The sequence below is a fragment of the Tinamus guttatus genome, unplaced genomic scaffold (assembly GCF_059628265.1).
Source record: "Tinamus guttatus ecotype Peru unplaced genomic scaffold, ASM5962826v1 Tinamus_guttatus_pri_ptg000503l, whole genome shotgun sequence".
NCBI classification, from domain to species: domain Eukaryota; kingdom Metazoa; phylum Chordata; class Aves; order Tinamiformes; family Tinamidae; genus Tinamus; species Tinamus guttatus.
Genome location: NW_028289037.1, coordinates 3,346,299 through 3,362,804, shown reverse-complemented (window position 1 = coordinate 3,362,804; position 16,506 = coordinate 3,346,299). Strand labels below are relative to the sequence as shown.

The window sequence follows — 16,506 nt, the reverse complement described above, 5'->3', positions numbered from 1 at the left end:
CAGTTGAAGTTGTTCATCAACAATTTGATAAACAAAGATTCCTCCGCAGTCAAGAGTCTTCATTTGGACTATGACTTCCTAATGATTTAAAACAACTTTCTTAAGGATTGCTGACCCAAAAGCACACAACCTTAGGTCCTCCTCCTTTAACTGCAACTCTTCCATTCTATTACCCTACGTGAACATCAGACCTACCTCTTCTGCTGCTGCTTCTGAAAGCAAGCCTTCCTTCTGAGCACAAGTCACATGGAAGTAAGCTCTGCACATCCCAGCATCGCAGCTGATGCAAACACCCGTTCTAGCAAAACGGGGATCTTCGCAGAAACTGCATTCCTTTGCATATATAGGAGGGTGGAAAATGCCACAGTGAGTACTTTACATGCATCTTGCCTACCTTTTGATAATTTACATCTTGTATATAAAAGTGATCAAGTAGGTTTACTCCGGTATGGTTCAGAGACAAAAGTACCCTGTTAACAGCTGTCATTACTTAAAGCACCCTCCCATGGCCCTAGATGAACTTCATTTTTAACAAGCAATGGACAAGTACTTAAAACAGCCTAAGGAGAATGTTAGATGAATTTTTATTCAAACTGCCATACCTCATATTCCCCTTTAGAGCAATCACTAAGTACCATCCAAGTGATTTATAAATACTTAGTTATATAGGCATGGTATCATAAAACAAGTTTAGAACTCATAAAATGTTCACTTGTTCAACAGTCATCACCAAATAAGCAAAAACTCAGAGGACAACCAAAAACAACAACAAAAAATCAGTACTCTACATGACTTAGAAGCAGGCAATTACATAGTTGTCACTCAAAGATGATGACCGAGGAGCAAAGGTATGATAATGCACAAAAATATTACTTGAGGATCATAAATTTTGGTCAAAAAGGTTGTGATTCCCTTAAACACATCCTGAAGGGTGTAGCTACACGCATATCTGGAGGTACAGTTATCTGCAACACAGCAAACTGACAAACATTAATGCGATCTGGATGACTTGGAAAAAATAAATTTATTTTTCAGCATAATAAGCTAGACAGTCTTATTCACTGCTGCTAACTCATACCAAACAGCAGAGTACAGTGGTGAACATGTGAGCAGGAAAAAAACACATGGGAACAAGGGCTTTTTAGGCAGTACTGCTGTTCAGTACATAAAGATGATGTAAATTTAGGTAGTCACACACTTCTCCATCTTTGCCCTAAGCAGAGGGGAGAGCTGAGTATCAGCTACATCTCCATGCAACAATAACAGAAGTTCAACCAACAATGGAAAGGGACAGCACGAAAAATGCAATGACAGAAAAATCCCTAAACACCACATATCCTATTCTGAAAAGGCACCCTTTAGCTATGCAACATTAAGACATAACAGCTAATACATGAAGCAGACTACAGCCTTAAATTTCTGTTCTGGTGAAAATTTAGCTAGGTTAAGCTATAACTTATGCATTGGATGCAGTACAAACCTTGGTTACAACTCTGCTGGAGTAATACTGCCTCATTTGGGCAGTCTGCTATTCATCTCTCTCATTTAACTGTAATAAAATATGCCTGAATTCTTAGCCCTGGTCCTATATGAGAGCAAAAATCCATGATCTACTGACTACAATGATCTTTAGAGTATGGTAACTTGCTCTGAGTTCTCTTAAATATTCCTAAACACGACAGCCCATGTACACATGCTGCTGATATAGATACACTGCACACTGGCTATCCCAAATTGTGTACGAAATAATTTAGTGTTCAACTTGACAAATTAGCATTCCAGGAAAGATTTTGATGATGCATAAATTAAGCATTAGAGGAGCAGCAATAAGACTATCTTTCCTCATATTAGTGTGATGGATACGACTTCCCCATGCTGTCCCAATATCTACAGCAACACTTTTGTTGTGTAAGACAGCAAGCTACTGAACGCTGTTCAAGTTGAGGATCTCAGTGTTGCAGTGTTTTTCTTTTAGTATTTCTTTGCAGCAAACCTTTTATGCTCATTGTTAGCTTATGATTATAGAGAACCTAAAATAATTCTTACTGATCCCATGCATCCTCTTCTCTTTCAACCCACTTTTGGCAATCTGTCACTGATCAACACTGAGAGAGAGAGGGAGAGAGAGGAAGAGGGAGGGGGAGGGAGAGAGGGGGAAAGTGAGAAGGGGGGAAGGGGGGAAAGGAGAGAAGAGGAGAGAGAAAAAAGGGGGAGGGGGGAGAGAGGGGGTGTGAGGGGGCAGAGGAGGTGGGGGAGGAGAGGAGGTGAGGTGGGGGGAAAGAGAGAGGGAAGGGAGATGGAGGAGAGGACGACAGTAACACAATAACAGATATTATGGAGTTTGGGTATAGTGTAGTAAAAATTGTACAGAAAGAGGGAAGGAAGAGCAAAGGTGTAACAAACATGAACAAACTTTATCTTATTTCCAGCCCTGAACCCCACTTCATTTGACATAAACAAGAGACACAAAGATAAAACTGGAAAGGTATATATATTATTTTACTACTTGTAAAAACATAAAATAAAACTACTGTAGGCAATAAAATGTCTTCTAAACTTACCTTGGCACCGTACTTTGAATAATTCATTTCTGTGAGTGTTACTGGCCGTAATTTGTCAATATCTCCAAATGCTACTCCTGGAACATAGAGGGCACAAACAATATGGACCCACCTAAAACAGCAGATAAAATCAGGTTACTATTATCAACATTTTGTTCCTGTATCATACTCACCATTTGCAGATTTCCAAGTGCTTTATAAAAATTACAGACGCTATAAAAAACCTATCTAAAGCAAAGTACACTAGAAGAAGGAGGAGAAGACAAATTTAGATTCAGCTCACATACTAAACCAGGGTATGGCTTTCAAAGCAACCTGCATTGTTTTGCCTCTCTGGATCTCTCTCTCTCTGCAGGCCTTGTCTAGCATTACCCTTTTTCTCCAACGGTTCTTAGATGGGATTCCCTACGCCTTGTCTAGCATTGCCCTTCTGCTCTGAGGGTTCTTAGGTAGGGTTCCACACTGCTGTACGTGTATCTGAAATACGAATTTGGTAAGCGCGGTGGAGAGGGTACCACTGGGAACCACTCAGCATCAGGCCGCTTTTGCCCTGTTAGTTCCACCTGTTAGCTTCACCCAAACCAGCTAGTTTTATGCAAACATGGGAAGGAGATACATTTAGATATAAGCATATTTGAACTGCACTATAGAAATGCCTGTTTGAAGCTATAAAACGAACAGACTGTTATTTAGGTATAATGTTATTCATTGGCCATACACGAACTGCAGAGTAAAAGCCTGAAACCTTCGGCACTTAAGGGCCTAAAATGAGAGGGTGCAAATCTGGCCCTCAGGGTCTAGTAATTGCATCTGACAGCTCCTCAATGCCAAATGGTTCAACACAGACCTATTACCACCTCCACCCCTCTTCTTCGGTACTAAACACTGCTGTGCCTTTTTTCTTCCATTCTCTACCACTGCCTGTTTCTCCTCTTTTCTCCCTCCCCGTGCTTTTATTCTCTGTGGGAACAACAAAAACAGAAAAATTATGTGGGACCAAAGCAAACTTGAACCCCATGTTCTAGTTGCACTCAAGTTGTTACAGCTGTCATCAGTGGGCTGTCTACATATGCTGAGCTAGTGTACTGGAACTTACCAGATTAAGAATTAAATGAATGTGATAAACATACATAACTCATACACCCATGTACAAATTCCAGGAAAAAAAAAAAAAAAAAAAACCTAAAGGTCAGCTGGGAAACTCAAAAATACAGTTACATTTAAATCTTCATTACAATTTAATGAAAACAATGATTTTGCAATGTACAAAGTAGGTGGACAGACTCCATTGATCATTTTTCCCCCAAAACATTCCATGATAGCTCAACAGCTTAAAAAAATAAATAAATAAAAAAATAAGGTAACAATTAGAAACTATCCTGAAACCATTAATTTACTTTACTCCATAAGGATTTGCTGAATAAGTCTAACAAAATTAACAGTACTCTTTTCACATGATATTTGAAAACAAAAATGTTTTTACATTACTATGAAATCACACAGACTACAGAGGTTAAATGATGAATTCACTTTAAAGCATAAAAATTAAGAACTGTGGAAAAAAAACTCCAAACATACTTTTACAGGCAATACATTTATATACAAATACACACATTTACAAGCTCCATCTTAGAGGAGACACAACACTGTCTTTAAATTACCATGGTACGCAAAGGCAGCATGACAGTTGCCAGAGAACAACAGTTCTGCTCTTGTAAGCAAAACGTCATATCCTGAATAAGGCCCCTAACTTTGAGATGAGGCAGCTACTTAAGTGTTATGAAGACTGCTCTGAATTCTGTGGGGCTCCCCTTCTACAAGCTAGCTAGCACTGATTTGAGATGTATCATACAGAACAAATTTGTATAAATGGAAGACAGTTACACATCTTCAAAATTACTATTTTAAAAAAAAAAAATCCAAGGTTTCAGTTAGACATTTTTGATAGTAAGTCTTAATATAAACTCCTAAACGTCCCCTCCAGAGTTCAATATAAAGATATGCATCTTTTACAAGCAGCTGCTTCTCAATTTAATTTGCAGGTTTTTCATGCTCCACTGGTGTATTAAATGCTGCTGCACTCTGTAGGAGTTTATCTATGATAAACCCAACAGCTGGCTGCTTGCTTCGTACTGACCTTCTCAAAATGTTTTAGTATGTGTCACCCAAGCATTACAGTATTACAGATTTAAACCGCCATTTCAGCGTGATTGGCACACAAGTGTCTCATTTCTTTAGCCACCTATATGCAAACTCAACCTGAATCTTTATTAAAAAACATACAGAAGTCAGTCAAGTTCATAGCTGAAGCAGTTTCAGCTGCTTTTAATGCCAGTTCTAAATATTTTCCTGCTCATTTGTTTAGCTGCACATGTTTTAGAACCTTGTAATTAAGACAAATTGGGTAATCAAAGAAGAATAATCTTCCTTGTTACTTTACCATCCATTTAGCTTGGAGCAATGATGACAGATGTTGATTAGAGAAGAAGAAAAAACTCCATAGTGAAACAAGGACAGAATTCATATTCTGGGATAACAGCGTTCAAGAAATAAAATTTCTTAAATTCACATTTCTTTTTCTGGAACTGAGAAGCTAATGTGAAAAGGTCACTGTTGAGAAATTAAACACCTTGTTATTCCAATGATTCACCTTTCACGCAGAAACAGAGAAATTATTTCAACCTGGTTGTGAAATGAAACCACATAGGTCTGTAATTTCATTGTAAAATAGTGCAATTTCATTTCCAGCATTGATGCATACAAAGAATATCCTTTAAAGGGGCAAAGGGATGTGGGGCAACGGCAAGTTAAAGGATTCCCCTATTTAGTAAACCCTCTGTGATGGCATTTCAAGAAAAGAACTGAACTGGGCTGCAGTTTGCAAAGTACACTGAAACATAATAAAAGTTATCACGTGCCCCTAAGAGTTTACCATCATGACTCTGCCCCTAGCTGGTAGTTAAATTACTGTACCATTCCCAATAAGTAAATAGAAGAGAAAAAGCACAGGATTTTTCACTTGGTGTCTAACATCTTCTCCTGGAACACAAACTCTGTTCATCTGCGAAAATAAAATTTCAATGGAGAAAAATGGGTGCCTCTAAGCTAGAACAAACCCAAAACAACTGCACGCATTCTCTTAGGTTTATAAAACCTGATCCTTGCTGTCAGTAGTTTAAGTCACCAGTTAAGTGGCAGAGGTCTTTCTTGACATTATTCTTCCAAATGCCTGAATCCTGAGTAGGAATTTACAAGATATTAGTTCCTTTCACATACAAAATCTTTTCATTCGGAAATAAATGACATTCCTGACACAAACAAAAGAGAAAAGATGTCTCCTTTTCAAGATCCTATCACTTTAGTAGTATATGGCCTTCTTAAAGAAAAAAAATACACACACAAGTAATTAAGGTAAACAAAAAAGGTCTTCAAGCATATCCAAAAGGACACCTGCATGCATAAAACATGTGGAGTCTTCACAGTGAATAGCCGGATTCATCATTCCCTGAAACCAGGATCTTCAATCTTAGGTAGCTCTTGTGTTCATAAGCCCATAAATGTTGATGCTCAAATAGAAATTAAATCAACATCGTTCTAATGTTATAATGGATATGAAGAATATTAGGAGTAAAAAAAATCAGTTCCACAAGATACCCAAAAACACCAACTGAAAACTGAGGTAAGAAGGAGAGGCTATCAACAAAAATAATTATTTTTTGATAATCTCCTATATAGAAGAGGGGCAGGTTAGGAACAAAAAAAAATTATGTTTTAAATAAAAGATAAAATCAAATTCAAAATATCACTTCTTTAATCTTACCTGCCTGCATCTGTCTCCTTGAAGATGCCATCCTGGTTTGGACATAGTTCACAGCTAGGGGTGACACCACATTTGCATGCGTCGCAGAACCAAGGTTCAGTGGAATTTTCTGAAGCTGAACTCATAATAGAATCACTCTCTCCATCAACACCATAGCAGCCTAAGAAAAAAAAAAAAGGAAGGAAATATAATTGTTGAAAAACACGTCATATAATGCATACTTCGATGCGCCAAAATTAAGACACAAACACAATTATTTTTTAATTCAGTCTTGCATACACTGGCAAAAAAACATTAATATCTCAGTCCAAAAATATGGACATTCGCATCAGATATTTTTTGAGGTAAAGCAAACAAACAAAAGCAAAATACCTTCCCTGAAATATATAAAAATAGCCTAAACTGCTATCTAGAATTAAAACTAAGCTAAAGCTATGTCTAATTTCTGTAAGACAATAATAGCGCTGCCACGATGAATCAGTCCTTAAAACTGTGACAGAATCATAAATTGTCACATCAAACCACAGGTAAGAATCTTGAACCTGTAACAAAAGCTTTCTTTAACCATGCTATTAACTAAAGGCAAACAGAATTAATTCATAAACACAATTAAAAGTCATTTATGGATTTAGTTTATAACAGTCACCTCTACTTTCTTAATATATTCCTCATAACAACATCTGACAGTGTAAAGAATAAAAATAACTCACAGCCTAAAAAACTGTAAAGAAAATATAGCTCAAACCCTCTATTTCCTAGGTCACATTTAAATTGCAAATTTAGAGAAAACTAATAACAGAAAACCTTAATTAAATAATTAACTGCAAATTAATGAAGGGCCAAAAGAGAGTACTTTAGATCCAACTACCAGCATGCATAAATAATCATTATTTGTATTTTAACTTTAAATGAAAGCGTGGTGATCTTTCTCAGAAACTGATTATCTTAGAAGATGAAAGAGGGCAATAAAAAGGGAACTAAAATAAGTAAGAGGATGGAGTTACATTATACTAGTAACTTTCTAAAAGAAGCTATTTATCAATAGCAGATTTTTACCTGCGGGGGGTATATGATCTTTCAGTGGAAGTGCAGCTAGTCACAGAAGAGTTGGGGTTGGAAGGGGCCTCTGTTCTGTTCAAAGGGAATTCCCTGTGTTTCAGTTTGTGCCCACTACCTCCTTTATTGTCATTAGGCACCACTGAGAAAAATCTGTCCCACTGTTCATATATGTGACACACACACTGATAATATCCCCTAAGCCTTCTCTTCTGCAGGCTAAACAGTCTGAGCACTGTCAGCCTCGGCTAGCAGGCAGGATGCTAAAGCCCCTCTGTTGTCTCCATGGCACTACACTGGACTCACTCCAGCATTTCCATGCCTTTCTTGCACTGGGGAGCCCATAGCTGGACACACTTCTCCAGCCGCGGCCTCACCAGTACTTAGTTCCACAGGGAAGGATCCCCTCCCACACATCTGCTGGCAACGTTCTTCCTAAGGCTGCCCAAGATATCGTGAGCATTTTCACAACTCTGACTAGGTCTGCTGTGTTGTCCAACCAGCAGAAAGCAGGATGGCTGAGAACCCTCCAAACACGAGACTTCTTCTGGCTGCCTAAAGAAAGCCTCATCTCCTCCTTCTTTCCGAGCAGGCGGTCTATAGCCGATACCAGCCCCTACGTCACACCTGATGTTCTGCCTGCTAATTCAGACCCACGGTCTCCCAGATGGTTCATCACATGCCCTCAACAGAGTTCCAAGCATTCAAAGTGCTCTCATGTAAAGGACAGTAAAGGACAGTTTAGAAGCCTGTTCCTCCTAGATTTTCCTAATTTTCTCCTTCTCCCCACCCAGAAAACAGTTACCTGTTATTTTTGTGAAGGTGATCGTGCTGGCAGTAGCCAGGCCATCCATTCCACTTTCCTAGAGACAGCTAACTCGAGACAGTCCTTGCATTGCATTCAGCAGGCAACTGAGCCATACAAAGAATATCTAGAGGAAGAAAACTATTTACGGGCTTCAGTGGTTGTAGAACTGATCTGAAAAGAGCTACTGCAATTTCAGACCTGGGAGTTCTAAATATAGTTTACATTGCTGAGTTAGGGTGGTAGATTTTGGATACAGTTTTCCTTGAAAATAATATATTTTATCATCATTGACATTTTCGGCTTCTGATTTAGATATTCAAAGTACTCTTTATGATCTATGCTTAGGCATGCACTACAAATTTAAGAAAATACTGTTTTTAAAGTGATTTAGAAGCCTGTTACCTAAAATTTATACAAGAACAAGATAATTAATACTGTAAATGAAAAAGGAAAAACATTCAGACTTATAAAACTTCATTTGGTATGAGTAACTTTTACCTGTTTTTAAGCAGGAGGAAATATGATTTCAATAACAAACATCATAAACTTTTAGTTAAAGATTGTGTTCAGCTATTTTTCAAATACAATGATCAAGTCTTTTTTTTTTTCCTTTTTGCTTGTAGAGCCGTTAAATTATTGAATTGTTCAATTAAATAACGGCATAATATGTTAGTTTGGTTCATTACCCAACGACTCGAAGAAAATAGCAGTAGTGCTCTAACTCCCCTTCTGACAGAAACAGCTTTGCATAACAGACTAAAAGCAAATTCAGGAAATAAGTAGTATCACTGTGGGAATTGGGGATTGTTCAGAAAATATACTCTGCCATTACAGCATGTGGTTCATCAATAAGGATTAAAACATGTTTCTTTTCGTAAGAAAAGTATTCTAGCAAAGGACATACAAAGCTCACAAGGGCATTCATGATCAGCTTCATTATACGTATAAAATATGATATAGCTGCTACATTAAGCTATCTCCATTTTTTTCATACTGTGGTACTACTTTAAGCAGCATTTCAAAAATTCATTGTTTAAGTTCCAACACGATTTTGAATCAATGCCAGTAGAGTTACTTTTTAGCAATTACATTAATGTATAAGCATGCAGCCCATTAATCTTTTAGAACTGATGAATAATTAAGCTTTTTAAAATGCCTACAGACTATCCTTAGCATACTAAGATTTTCCTAAATGCAGTTATTACAAATTACCTAACACTGCTGGAGCAGTAATACTGTCATCAATCCATATGGCAAAATAAAATCAGTTTCTTTCAAACATTGATGCTTCTTGAATAATCAAATGGTATTAGATTTGTTTTTCTAACTTAACTGCCATCGGTCTGCTAAATTAAGAATGGTAACTCCTCAATCTTATTTGTATTCTGAAATGCTTGTCCAATTGTACTTATCAATCATTTACCTATGTTACCAACTTTACAGTAAATTACAGATACATATCTGTAGTAATTATTTTCCTCATTTAATGTGGGCTGGTATCAAGCATTCTTTCTGTAGCAGTAGAATTCTAGGTCACACTGTCATGCACTGTCATCCAGGTCATAAAAACAAACTTGTCAAGGTTTATAATATAGAAAATAAATGCATTTTCTAATGTACACAAAATTTTTAATGACAGCTTTAAAAAATTAAGATATGTAACAGATGCAAGGAACTGTCGACTTTTTTTTTTTTTTTTTTTTTTTTTCTGTCCATACTGTTAAAATCAATTAAGTGGTTGGTTACTAACCGGAGTGAATACACTGGGTTATTATTACTCACTGCTGGTAAACTCATCAAAGGAATCTTGTTCAGAGCAGAGCGGAAAACCAGCCCGCAAGAATCCAGCCACTGACTTTCATGTGCTGGCAAACACATAAGCCCTGTGGAGCAGTCTTGCTTTATGATTCTGCACCTATAACCCCTTCTTTGCTATGAAACCACATCAGCAAAAAGCTACTATTGAATGCAGCTATTTTGTTAGAATTGATGTACGTATAAGTACATCAGACTGTAATCTTCAGGCAGAAGGAGAAAACGTCTGTGTGCAATGTTTCACAGAACATGCTTTCTGAATTATCTTTTGTCAGAGTACCAGCATGGACTCATTCAGACTCATAGTCTGAATATATTCCAGAATAATTCTGAACCATTTGTAACATGACTGGTGACTTTTTATTTTCCAAGAGGAGTTGGCACTACTGTATACAAAATAGTGAAGCACACAATATTTAAGCTAAGCTTTATTATCAGGAGTTCTTATTAGGTAGTTAGATAACACACTATAAATAATTTCTATTCAAAACATGAAGGCCAACAGCATTAGTCCAAATTTGACTTGATAATACTTAACAAAAAGAAAAGCCGAGTCCCAAAGCTATTTGTTGAGCTGCACTTTTTGTTGAGCATATGCAACTGTTTTAATTCAACTTTTCCTCATGTTTGCTCTGAGGGTATATCTGTTGCTTTTGGGTGAAGTGATAACAGACAAAGGAGAGATCAGATTCCATTGATCTAATATCCTTTCGGACAATAGAAATCTCTTGAACAGCTGTATACACAACATATTTTTAAAAATACAAGTGGTATAATAAATCAATAGGTAAATGAAGGTCACTAAATTCTTCAAGAAAAGTAGTAGTGAAAACTATTTGCACGTCGAAAATATATAGAAAAGCAAAGAGTTATCAGTGGTCCAATTTTTAAAGAATAAAATTTTCATGATTACCAAAAAAACTAGATAACTTGGGACAAAAATTAACAGATAACAAAATACACCTGTCCTCATTTAAAGAGTTATAAATAACATGATGTCATTTAACATTAAGATGACAGGTGTCTAATATTAACAAACAACTATCATGTTCATTAAAATACAATACAAGAAATAACAAAACACTTTTTTCCCCAACTAGGACGTTGGAAGACAAAAGTATTTTCAGAAGAAAATTTCATTGTGGAAACACATTTATCTCAACTGGAAACTCACAAGTTGCATCAAAACTGATGCATTTGGAACACTTAAAGTTAAGATCATTCTAGCACTCATCCGGGATGTGAGAGAGGCTGAAATGTCTATGAAGCCCCAATTAGAGCAGGGACATTTATCTACTCTTAATAAACAGACTGAACATTCCGATCACAGGCAGAAGCTATTCTAAAACAAGTATCATCATCTCCTTTATTAGTTATTACCTTTTTATAAATATTGCAGTATTTACTGGGCTAAAAAGAGAAACAATAACTCTGCAGCCCAAAAGTTGCTCAGCACTGTTTCCATACCTTGTGGAACAAAACCATCCCTCAAAACCCTGTAGTTCAAAACGCCATGAAATGACAATTTACTTCTTTTGTTATAGACTTACAATGTTAATAATTAAAACCTTTGCAAAACTGAAGAATGTTGATCACCTATTAAGTGCTTGAAGAACTAGCATTTCAGTATGTAATCTGAAACAGGTGGTGAGGGAACGTTTTCCACTGCAGGACTATAATTGAATTTTTATGTGTTAAAAGCAAACCTAAAGGACAAAAAGAATTTAATAATAATACTAAATGCTCTTTTGTCTAAATCTGTTTGAAAACTTACACCATAGAGACCACAGTTCAGAGCCTTTAAAACCAGCCACACTTTCAAATTGTTACCAAAGTGATATTCTTTTATCTATAGCAGACCATTCGCTCTTTAAATACTTAACTTTCAGATCCTTAAAGCCAAGTTGAGGACAACACAGGCTCACCTTATTACAGTACTGTTTTTCAAAGTTTTATTAATCAAGATTTAAAATGCATTACTTTTATGGCTCTTTAAAAATGCGCAGACATGCAGAAAAAACTGCTGTTTGATAAAGTCAATCTATTGTGATATTAAACAATTAACCTGATGAGCAAGACAAAGTTAATCTGCCAGACCTTCCTGTATGAATTCCTGTATGAATTGTTGGGAATTCGGGGTTTTGGAATAGAAAGCAATGTTCCCTTGGAAAGTTCCCTGCAAGTGCACCTCCCAAGCAACATCAGGGTACAACATGCTTAATTCTTTCTCAAAATATCATAGCTGTCCGGATGTGCTGATTACCTAGGGATCAAAAAGACAAACGTGTACAAGAGGTATACATCTTGCAGTTGATGCTACGTGTCAGTTATTCATGAGGTACTTCACCTCATGAAGTCTTTGGCTTGCCAGTCTTCAACATCAAGTCATCAACCTACTGCTCTGGTTTAGAATTTTGTTGAGGAAAAACAGCTTTTAAAACTCCTTGCTTAATATGCTGTCCTTCCTTAATATTCATCAAGTTCTGAATTTTGGATCTTCAGAATAGCTCTGAAAGCCTCTTTTCAATTACAATATTCATTAAATTCTTATGTTTATCCTATATTCTAATCCTATATTCTTAGATAGCTATATCACAACTCCATGTCTACCATATCCTTGAATACCTCAACTCTTACATTAAATGATTAAACTGTATTATTCTAATGTTAGCCCGTGCATTTAAGCACATGAAAGTCAACAAGTTAGACATTCACTCTTTCTCACAATGCATTTATATATAATGACAACTGCCTACTGAATGTATGTAATTTTGCACAGGAAATTAATTTTCTATTCCCTGATTTTAAAGCTGTTGTACTCTATCAACAGCTTATTTTTATGCAATTGTCATTAAAAAGAGACTGCAAATATTTTAAAATGCTATTATTAAAGCAGCTGTTCTGAAAATTACACCACCAAGTGAAATAAGAAGAGAGATCTCTTTCTTGCCTTGGCTCTGCCTGTTCTTTCCTAACCCTGGAATCACAGAATCACCGAATGGTTGGGCCTGGAAGGGACCCCTAGAGATCATCTAGTCCAAGCCCCCTGACCCTGCAGGGCCACCTGGAAAAAGAATCCCTTGCAAGTGAAACATAGTATCTGCCTATGCTAACCATATCTACATATATTCTGAAATATCATCTTATCATAAAGATCATGAAAGCACAAACTGCAGATCTGCAAAAAGAAATGCTGTGAGAAGACAGCATTTAAAAAAAGATATGTTAATCGATCTTTAATTAGGCCAAAAACTTAGAATAAATACACTGTGGCTTAATATAATGGGGATTAGCAAAATATACAATTTTACAAAATGAATTTGCATATTAGATAGCTGTAGACCACAGTATGTTACAAAATTAAAATGCAAAAACTAATGTCCTGCTGCACTGTTTTAAAGCATTTGGAGACTACGCTGCTGTTTTTAGCATGGGAATTTTATTCCCTACCATAAAAATTACAGCAAAGCAACAAGCAACAAATACAGGAATTGGAAGAAGAAAAAACTGGGAAAATCTAAAACTTTGTTCTAATTTAACTCACAGCAACTACACCACTAGCACTAGCAGGCAGCACGCTACCTACGGTTGCTTCCCAGGCTGTGATACGCACCAGACCTTTTCCTCAGACGCGCTGCAACCAGTGTCAGAAAAACTGACAGGGCAGTCGGAGGAGCCCTGCTTGTACAAGTTCTTACCACAGAAATGCTTATCCAGAATGGCAGATTAGTGCCTAACAAGTTCTTTATTAAAAAAATGAGGATTACCTGCACACAGAAGCAGTAAGTACTCTGAAAAGTAACACTACTGTTACAAATTTAATAAGGAAGATTTTTTTCCCAGAACTATGAACTTTTTTTTTTTCCAATGATAACAATATAAAATCACAGAATCTTCAAAGGACACAAGCTCTTAAATAAAACTTAAATAAAACTCTTAAATCTAGCGCACTTAACTAGAGATTTGAAGTTCAGCTTGTTGCAGAGGAAACTTACATTTTTAATCATAATCAGCGCTTTCACCTACTCAGTTCACTTTATTTTCCTAATACTTCCACAAACAGGACTCCACAGATGCTTTAAATATGCTCCTCATCAGGTATCATTATTAACATAAATCACAGGCAACTGAACTTTTAATAACAAATGAAACCCTTAGTTATTCAGCTTTTTGGACTGTAAAATTTACCCAAACAAACTAGCAATTTAAACCCCCACACTTATCTATTTTATTTTTGTTGCAATAACAATAAAAGCTGTTATAAACTATACTCTTCATATCAATGGGACTAAGAAGAATCTGCCTATAAGAGTTATTTTTAAAAGATAATGAGACTTACTTTTAGACAAATTTTTAACTATCAAAATTCAAGTGACCTTCTAACTAGAGAAAATTAACTATCATCAGACATAGACAAAAGTTTAGCAAACTGAAAATAAAGTGTTTTTTTATTATTCTTTTTAAATCACTTCTCTGGAATAAGCAACAGATTTGTCATTGTTTTATCCTAAAAAAGCAAAAGAGAATATTTTTTTCTAAGAGCTTCATTCTGCACTTGAACATAAACCCACCATGCCTAATTGTACAATCATTAAACACATGTTACAGAGGATTTTAGGGATTCCTCTTTAGAGTTAAAAAAGATCTAACCAATGCTAAAGGCATCTAGAGAGTGAGTTGACTCATCACAAATTAAGTGTGTGGCCAGCTGAAAAGCTTGCTAAGCTCCACCAACTGGATGGATTAACTCTCCAAAAGACTTCACTAGGTTCAGCCTTCTAGTGTAGATGCTGACACTAAATATTAAACATCGGAACCTGAAGCTGAATTCCACCCTCGGCCCCAGAGGTTGGTGTTCAACTGCTCGGTTTCTAATGGGTGTCAAACAGAGGCCCACACTGCAGCTCACAGCATGGAAGACCCTGTTTTGAAGCCATTTTCCATCTGGGATGAGAACACAGAACTGCAGTAAGGGGATTAATAAAAGCAGGTTCCAATTCCTATCTGAAAAAACGAATGTCTATTCTGTTGAAAAACTCCATGACATTTTTGGACAGGGCAAGAATTAAATAAATGCCTTTAATAAATAATTCTGAGATGAGCATATGGAATTTTATTATTTACGGTTGGACTCAATGACCTCGAAGGGCCATAATGACTCTATGATTCAGGAAATATTCCTTCAGAATTGGGAAAACCAGACTATCAAAAGAGGTTCATACTCTCTATTCTCTTTTCGGATTATTTTTTAACTTGATTATTAGCCAGCATATACAAAACATATGAAATTACAGCAAACAAGCTACTACTTCACAACGCACAGAAAGACAAAATTTTGAGCTTCATATTTTTATGCTGAAACCAACAAAGCAAACAAGTGCATTATGCTAGTTATACAATCATTCCTTCTCTCTCTTCATCTAATAAAAAGCCTCCTACATTGAGAGATTTCCAGGAATTAGTAAACTAACAATTTGAGGTTTTTACACTTTACAATTTCCCTCTTTCAAATGAGAAAGTTCAAGACTACCTGTTTTTGCATGTAAGTAACAGCATCAGACGATCTCTTTTTCTCCTCTGTCTTTGCAGTAGCAAAACCATAAATTCAAAAGGACTTTTTTGATAAAGACTTTCTTTTGTCAAAATCTCAAACCCAAGCTATGCAATCAATTTTGCATAGGTAATATTGCGTATATTTGCATTAAATATATTTAATATGATATTTCAGAATCATATTCTGACAATATAATCTATAGTTCTAGGATTTGCAACCTGGGACTCATTCTGAGAGTATCTGTACACGTGCCCCACACTTGCTTATATTTGCTTTGCTAAGATAAAAGATAAATGTTTCACTGCTAGAAGAATTCACGTTGTATTAAAAACAAAACAAAAAAACCATACACCTCATTTTACAGGCTTCATTCATTTGTTCAAGAAAGCAATATACAATCAAAGCAAATATTCTCCTTCCACAGCAAGAATATATGGACTTTATTACCTTCATGTACTGTTATCCCACAGTTGTCACACTGGATTATCTCATCGGCATCTTCACTGTTATCTCCAAGGCAAACGCAACAAATCAGGATATGGTCCATCTTCTGGGAACTCCAATTTTGAGACTTCTCAAGGATCAATGAGTCCTAACATCAAAAAAATAAAGATGTACATTATGTAAGGAGCCTCCATTTTACTTAAACAAACAAAAAAAAAATACGCATTTGCACAATTTTGCAGGGAAAAAAAAAACAAAGATGGCAAATTATTTCCACAAGAATAAGTTTCAAATACTTTGTTATTTTTATTCTGAAAATATTTAGCATAGAAGAGGAATAAAAAGCCAGATACAATCTGATCCACATAGCTGTAGATCTGCCAAGGTCTGAAAGCCAGCAAAGAGCCTTATTTCCTAGGACTCCATCATACGTTTGACTTAAACCATC

The 16,506-nt window shown here is 36.2% G+C and overlaps 1 protein-coding gene across 1 annotated transcript in view; it reads right to left on the bottom strand.

Annotated features, from left to right (window-relative positions):
• The window catches only part of PHF14 (PHD finger protein 14), a 147,262-nt gene that overhangs the window by 112,863 nt on the left and 17,893 nt on the right, over positions 1-16,506 (bottom strand). Inside the window, exons 5-8 of the mRNA XM_088533441.1 lie at positions 16,062-16,206; positions 6,382-6,541; positions 2,562-2,673; positions 196-333 (exon numbers count right to left, since the gene is read on the bottom strand). Coding sequence (XP_088389567.1) covers positions 196-333; positions 2,562-2,673; positions 6,382-6,541; positions 16,062-16,206 — 555 coding nt within the window. The remainder of the gene's footprint in view (positions 1-195; positions 334-2,561; positions 2,674-6,381; positions 6,542-16,061; positions 16,207-16,506) is intronic.